This window comes from Dendrobates tinctorius, unplaced genomic scaffold (genome assembly GCF_039654945.1).
Source record: "Dendrobates tinctorius isolate UK_male_01 unplaced genomic scaffold, ASM3965494v1 ptg000101l, whole genome shotgun sequence".
Classification (NCBI taxonomy): Eukaryota; Metazoa; Chordata; class Amphibia; order Anura; family Dendrobatidae; genus Dendrobates; species Dendrobates tinctorius.
This window is the reverse complement of record NW_027361769.1, coordinates 1526736-1533947: the sequence shown is the minus strand read 5'-3', so window position 1 is coordinate 1533947 and position 7212 is coordinate 1526736. Positions and strand designations below refer to the sequence as shown.

At 48.8% G+C, this 7212-nt stretch overlaps 1 protein-coding gene across 1 annotated transcript; it reads left to right on the top strand.

The window, feature by feature from the left end:
- Positions 1-5537: 5537 nt before the first annotated feature.
- Positions 5538-6519, top strand: LOC141099700 (zinc finger protein 404-like). Its single transcript, XM_073587661.1, has 2 exons — positions 5538-6293; positions 6377-6519. Exons 1-2 carry the CDS (start codon positions 6161-6163, stop codon positions 6517-6519), a joined length of 276 nt encoding a protein of 91 aa, XP_073443762.1. The 5' UTR covers positions 5538-6160.
- Positions 6520-7212: the final 693 nt, after the last annotated feature.

Below are 7212 nucleotides of genomic sequence, written 5' to 3'. Positions count from 1 at the left end.
GAAGATTCCAGTGCGGGGAAGACGGGAAACCTTCATATAGACGGCCGGTGGGGATGGAGGCAGTGACCGACTCTGGCCACATCTGTCTCTAGAGCCGCAGTAGAAGATGAAGATGTCGTCCTCATCATGAAGGAGTTATTTCTCATGTCGCATGTAATGAATATCTCCTGCAGTATTGCTAATGCCGATTCCAGTGTCGGTAATGAGACGAGAATTAGCGTTATGGAAGATGAGTCTATGAGGAACGTGTTCAGCTGCCGACTCCGAGGAGGAAACTGCTTGTTGTCTGGGGCCTAAATATATAGGTTTTATTAGTAGATGTCAGGGAACAACACTAAACCCTGTAAAATAATAAATCTTCTCATATGTTTCCCTTATTATCTCCAGTAATTGTATTATTACACAGGATTCTTATGATGTTACATCGGATCATCTTCTTCTCATTCAGGTCTCTACAATATTGGATCCTCTCAGTGAAGATCTTCTACAAAAGAGAATTTTCCTGATTTACCCATTAAGGATGGATATGGACAGAGACAAGATGGCGGAGAGGATGTTACACCTAACCCTAGAGATCCTCTTCCGTCTCACTGGAGAGGTGAGAGATTCTGATGACGTAACATTACTGTCATGATCCATGCTGGATCAGGATATATAAAAGCACTGGTAACCTTTTTTTTTCCCTAAGCTGTCCTTAAGTTTGGTTTTTGCCCCCGGTGGTGGTGAGCGTCATTGCAGTCTAGTTTCTTTAGTTAAGTGCACATGATTATAATGCAGGTGATTGCTGGCTCTGCTATAAAAGAGTCACAGGTGTTGCAATCAGTGTTGGTGATAGTGTTCATTTCAACCATCCTTGGTGGAGGAAGGATTTAGAGCGAGGTCCTGGCAACACTGTCTTAGCCCTGGTGTGAAAGGAGTTATAGGGGATTTCCTTAGCTCTGACAGAGCTTGGAGGCAGCGATTCAGTAGGAGAGCTGCATGCTGGTGGTGGACTCTGTTGCCAGGAACAAGTGCACCAGAGTAAAGCTAAGTGGTGTTTCCCTGTTTGTGTTTTTCCTTAGTGTGTATTAGTACAGCGGGGGGGGCAGTGCCTGCACCACCCAGCTCCCTAGCAACTTATAGGTGTAGGGTGTGCTGGGGCGACAGGTTCCTGATCGGTGCCCGGTGCGGAACCGGTATAGGGAACTTTAGGGACACTGACTCAGGGGAGTGCAGGAGGTCTCCACGTCCCCCTTTCCCTTTCGCAGGGCCCACCGTTGAAACTGTTTCCCTCCCCCTTGTCTTGTTTTAGTTACCGGCCTGCGAGCCATGTCACACAGGACGGGTCCACGTGACAATTACATCATTCTTATCTATGGGAATAACAGATGGACAGAACTGGAGAGGTGAGGACTCTGGAAATGTCTAGTGATTTATTAATGTTTCTCTCCATTACCAGGATTACACAGTGGTGAAGAAGACCTCTAGTGATCGCTGTCAGGACCCTGTGTCTGAGGGATGTGGAAGACCCCTGAGCCCAATCATGGGGCCTGCACCTCACCCCCTGATCCATGAGGACATCAATCACCAGAAGAACCTAGACCTCATCTACAAGATGATTGAGCTGCTGACTGGAGAGGTGACACTGCTGGGAATGCTGGAACATTATTATTATTTATTTATAAAGTACCATTGGTTCCATGGTGCTGTACATGAGAAGGGGTTCCATACAAATTACAGATATCATTTACAGTAAGCAAACTATCAATGACCAACTGATACAGAGGGGAAAGGACCCTGTCCTTTCGGGCTTACATGCAACAGGATGGTGGTGAAGGAGTCAGTAGGTTGGGGGGGTTGCAGCAGCTCCAGTGATGGTGAGGTGATATCTCCGGTAGTGGTGAGGAGGCAGTGGGGATCATTGCAAGCTGTAGGCTTTCCTGAAGAGGTGGGTTGTCAGGTTCCGTCTGAAGGATCCGAGTGTGGATGATAGCCGGACGTGTTGTGGCAGGGAATTCCAGAGGATGGGGGCTATTCAGGAGAAGTCTTGGAGGCGGTTGGGTGAGGAGCGAATAAGTGTGGAGGAGAGAAGGAGGTCTTGGGAGGACCAGAGATTACGTGATGGAAGGTATCGGGAGATTAGATCAGAGATGTATGGCGGAGACAGGTTATAGATGGCCTTGTAGGTCAGTATTAGTAATTTGAATTGGATACGCTGAGGGAATGGGAGCCAGTGAAGAGATTTGCAGAGGGGAGAAGCGGAGGAGTAGCGAGGAGAGAGATGAATTAGTCAGGCGCAGAGTTAAGGATGGACTGGAGAGGTGCAAGGGTGTTAGCAGGGAAGCCACAGAAAAGGATGTTGCAGTAGTCAAGGCGGGAGATGATGAGGGCATGCACAAGTAGTTTAGTAGATTGAGGGTTCAGGAAGGGACGGATTCTGGAAATATTTGAGCTGGAGGCGAAAGGAGATGGAGAGAGTTTGAATGTGAGTTTTTTTTGGTTTGAAGAAAAGGGTAGAGTCAAGGGTTATTCTAAGGCAGCGGACCTCCAGTAGGGGGGAAAGCGTGATGTCAATTGTTATGGAAAGGTCGGGTAAGGAAGATCTGTGAGATGGGGGAAAGATGATTAGTTCAGATTTGTCCACGTTGAGTTTGAGGAAGCGAGAGGAGAAGGAGGATATAGGTGATAGACACTCCGGGATTCTGGAGAGCAGAGAGGTGATGTCTGGGCCAGAGAGGTAGATCTGAGTATCATCGGCATAAAGGTGGTACTGGAATCCGTGGGACTTTGAGTTGCCCCAGGCCAAGTGTATAGATTGAGAAGAGTAGGGGTCCTAGAACAGAGCCTTGGGGTACTCGAACAGAGAGAGGGTGGGATGAGGAGGTAGTGTGGGAGTGGGAGACGCTGAATGTGCGGTTGGAAAGGTATGAGGAATTCCAGGATAGGGCGAGGTCTTTGATGCTGAAGGAGGAGAGGATCTGTAGTAGGAGGCAGTGGTCAAATGTGTCGAAAGCAGAGGACAGATCTAGAAGGAGGAGTATAGAGTATTGTCCGTTAGCTTTGGCTGTAAGTAGGTCGTTGGTAATTTTGGTCAGGGCTGGCTGTCTCAGTGGAATGATGGTGGCGGAAGCCAGATTTTAGATTGTCAAAGAGCAAGTTAGATGAGAGGTGGAAGGAAAGTTCAGCGTGGACATGCTGCTCCAGGAGTTTAGAAGTGAATGGGAGCAGCGATATTGGGCGATAGCTGGACGTGGCTGTTGGATCGAGGGTTGGCTTTTTAAGGATAGGCGTGATTGTGGCATGTTTGAAAGCGGAAGGGAAGGTACCAGAAGTTAGTGATAGGTTGAAGAGGTGGGTTAGGGATGGGATAAGTGTGGTGGTGAGGTTGGGGAGGAGGTGAGATGGCAATAGGGTCAAGTGCACAAGTGGTGAGGTGTGATTTGGAGAGAAGATGAGCAAGCTCCCCTTCAGTGATGTTAGATAAGGAGGTTATGGGGTTTGGGCATTGGTCTGGTGTGCAAAAGGGTTGTGGTGGTTGAGCAATAAAGACTTGCCATGTTTGGTCTATCTTGTTTCTGAAGTGTGCGGCAAAGTCCTCGGCAGAGATGAGGGAGGTTGGAGGGGGCAGTGGTGGGCGGAGGAGGGAGTTAAAAGTATTCAACAACTGTTTGGGGTTGTGGGATAAGGAAGATACAAGGGATGTAAAGAAGGCCTGTTTAGCAGACGTGAGGGCAGATTTGAATGCGAGTGTTGCTTGTTTGAGTGCAGTGAAGTCGTCTTGCGAATGCGTTTTCTTCCAGCGCCGTTCAGCAATTCTGGATGCTTGCCAAAGCTTTTTAGTGGTGTTATTGTGCCAGGGTTGTCTATTGATTCGTCGCACTCTGTTATGCATGATAGGGGCGATCGAGTCGATGGCTGATGCAAGAGTGGCATTATAGAAAGTAGTGGCATTGTCAGTGTCATGGAGTAAAGATATGGAGGACAGTGGTAAAATAGAGTCAGAGTGTGTGCGAGTGTCTAGATGTGAGGTTTCTGCGGGGGTGCGCATGCTGCTGGACATGGGTGACAGGAGGAGGACAGGGATGAGAAAGTGCGTAGATGGTGGTCAGATAGAGGGAGAGGGGAGGTGGTGAAGTTAGAAAGAGCAGAGGCGGGTGAACACCAGGTCTAATGTATGTATGTCCGTCTGTGTGGGTGGCTGAGGAGGACCACTGAGTAAGTCCAAAAGATGAAGTAAGGGACAGGAGTTTGGAGGCTGCTGAATGGTGGGTGTCATTGGGGATGTTGAAGTCACCCATGATGATGGTGGAAATGTCAGCAGAGAGAAAGTGAAGGAGCCAGGTGGAGAATTGGTTAATGAAGGCAGTGGTCGGGCCTGGAGGTCGGTATATGACGGCCACTTGGAGGTTGGAGGGAGAGTGGACTTCAAAAGAGGGGACGATAAGGGAGGGTAGAGGTGGGATTGGGTTGAAGGTGCAGTTGGAAAAAGGAGAAGGCCCACTCCTCCCGCATGTCTGTTGCCAGGGCGAGGAGTGTGGGTGAAGTGGAAGCTGCCGTAACACAGCGCAGCAGGGGAGGCTGTGTCAGAGGGTGTCAGCCATTCTTCGGTGAGGTCAAGTAAGGAAAAATTATGAGAGGTAAAGAGGTCGTGAATCACATGGAGTTTATTGCAGACGGAGCGGGCATTCCAGAGTGATCCAGAGAGTGGGAGCAGGGTGGTGGGTGTCAAGGGCACGGATTTGAGGTGGGAAAGATTTCTGGTGTTTGTGTTGATTTGGGAACGATAGAAAGGGGTAATAATTGGAGGTATGGGCTGTTGGGGTCCAGGGTTGGGAGATATGTCGCCAGCAGTGAGGAGAAGCAGAAAGAGGGAGAGCATGTGGGAGAAGGAGGGTGGGTGGCTTGTTTTGTATTTTATTAGGAGAGCTCTGAGATCGAGGAGCAGGTCAGCAGAGGAGGTCAGGTGGGGAGGCAAGAGGGAAGAAGAGATTATTATTTGGTTAGCGGGTGCTGGGGTTTGCGGATAGCGAAAGAGAGTGAGGAGTAGTGGAGCCAAAACTGTTTGTGCGTATGTCAGCATGGTGAGAGTAATTTAGAAGGCAAAAGAAATTTAGAACATGTAAACGCAGCGGTTAGTCGTACCTTCTGGTCACTTCAGGCTCATTTCAGATGTTATCCTTAGAAGACATCCTTGGAATAACAGACCGAGGTCAGGCTGACCTCTTAAGCCCCCGTCACACACAGCGAGATCGCTAGCGAGGTCGCTGCTGTGTCACAAGTTTTGTGACGCAACAGCGATCTCATCAGCGATCTCGCTGTGTGTGACGTATCAGCGACCGCCCCCCCGCCGGGTATCGCTGATCGTGCTCGAATGCCCTGGACATTTTTTTTGATCGTTGGTCTCCCGCTGGCCAGCACGCATCACTGCGTGTGGCAGCGGGAGACGATCGATCAGCGAACTGGAGCTGGTATCCAAGGTAAACCGCTGGTAACAAGCGCGCGTGTCGCTTAGTTACCCGCTGTGTACCTTGGATACCAGCTCCCAGCGCCAGCACGCTGGTTTCCATGGTACACAGCGGGTAACTAAGCGACGCGCATGCTTGTTACCCCCGTGTCGCTGGTCCTGATAGCTGATGAGATCTGCCTGTTTGGCAGCTCACCAGCGATCATATAGCAACACACCAGCGATCCTGACAAGGTCATATCGTTGTCGGGATCGCTGGTGCGTCGCTATGTGTGACGGGAGCTTTAGTCTGAATTTATACTAACTTAACAGCACCTGAAAGGGCCCAGGTGTGATCAGAAAGTGAGGAGCAGTAGGGGGACTGGATGCAGACACAGGAGATGATTAATTAGAAGTCACAAGAGGAAATGCAAAGGGAGATAGTATTGCAGCCATAACACATACCAGTGATAGCAGACAGATACAGGGGTGATTGGGGTTCAGGAAAGATGGGTGATGATGGTTTTGCAGCCAGAACACATACCTGTGGATGAAGCAGATCGATTGTCAGAGTGATAGTAATAGTGAAGCATAGTAATAATAATAATGAAGCATCTATAGCAGGGAGTCATTTTCAGGCATATTTCAGATGTTATCCTTAGAACGACATCCTTGGAATGACAGACCGACATTATACAGTAACACTATGAAGAGATCGGGGGATGACGGTATCATTGTATGTGTCAGGTTCCTATAAGGTGTCAGGATGTCGCTGTCTATTTCTCCATGGAGGAGTGGGAGTATTTAGAAGGACACAGAGATCTGTACAAGAACGTCATAATGGAGGTTCCCCAGCCCCTCACATCTCCAGGTAATAGACAGGACTAAATACACACGGCCTATAATTATCTGTATGTAGAGAATGAATTCAGTCCCTGTATGTGTTTCCTCCAGATCTATCCAGTAAGAGGACAACACCAGAGAGATGTCCCCGTCCTCTTCTTCCACAGGACTGTAACCAAGAAGATCCCAATGTTCCTCAGGATCATCAGGTAGATGTAGAGAAGGTGTCAGGAGATCTCCCCTATGATGTGTAGACGGCTGTGAAGGTCTTGTGCTCAGTCTTGTTTTATCCCCCAGTATTATATGTTTTATACTTGTGTAATGAGAACGGTGGAGATGGCAGGATTACAGCTGACACCAGTGACCGGAGGTAAACTTTTTACCTCCGATCACAACTGAGCAGTCATGCTGTGTTCTGACAGCGTGGGAACCGCGGCTCTGTGACCGGCAGGGATGATTTTACCGCCTATCAGAAGGGCTACACCGGTGTTTACCACACTGCCACACAGCTTGGGAAACACCGGCTTTTGTGTTGTGCATGTTTGGCTATATTCTGCGATTAAATCAGCAAATATTGCAAATTCAGAGATCGTGAATCGAACATTGAAATATTCGCTCATCTCTCGCCATAATACTGTGTGAGGTGCTGTGGGGCCGTCATACTGTGTGGGAGACCTCATACTGAGCTACATGGCCACACAGGAGAACAATTTCCTTGTGATGAGTCAGAAAGTGAGAAATCCAGGCCTTTGGTCTATCTGATTGCCGTCCTCCTGAATTGATATGGTGTTGTGTGCCAGGAGGGAGACATCGGATAGTACGTTCTGAAGGAAAGCAAAGATATAATGGCAGTAAGAATTCGGATTCCAGGCAGGGAGCATAGCGGAGACACAGAGCAGGAAGAGGTCATTAGCTCAGGTTTGCTGCACTATTGTGGCTTATAGTAA

What these genes read in the sequence shown, in the direction of transcription:
- LOC141099700 (XM_073587661.1), top strand. Translation starts at nt 6,161, where the DNA reads ATGTGTCAGGTTCCTATAAGGTGTCAGGATGTCGCTGTCTATTTCTCC. An exon ending in CCAGCCCCTCACATCTCCAG is followed by an intron (nt 6,294 to 6,376) that starts GTAATAGACAGG and finishes TGTTTCCTCCAG; the next exon opens with ATCTATCCAGTAAGAGGACA.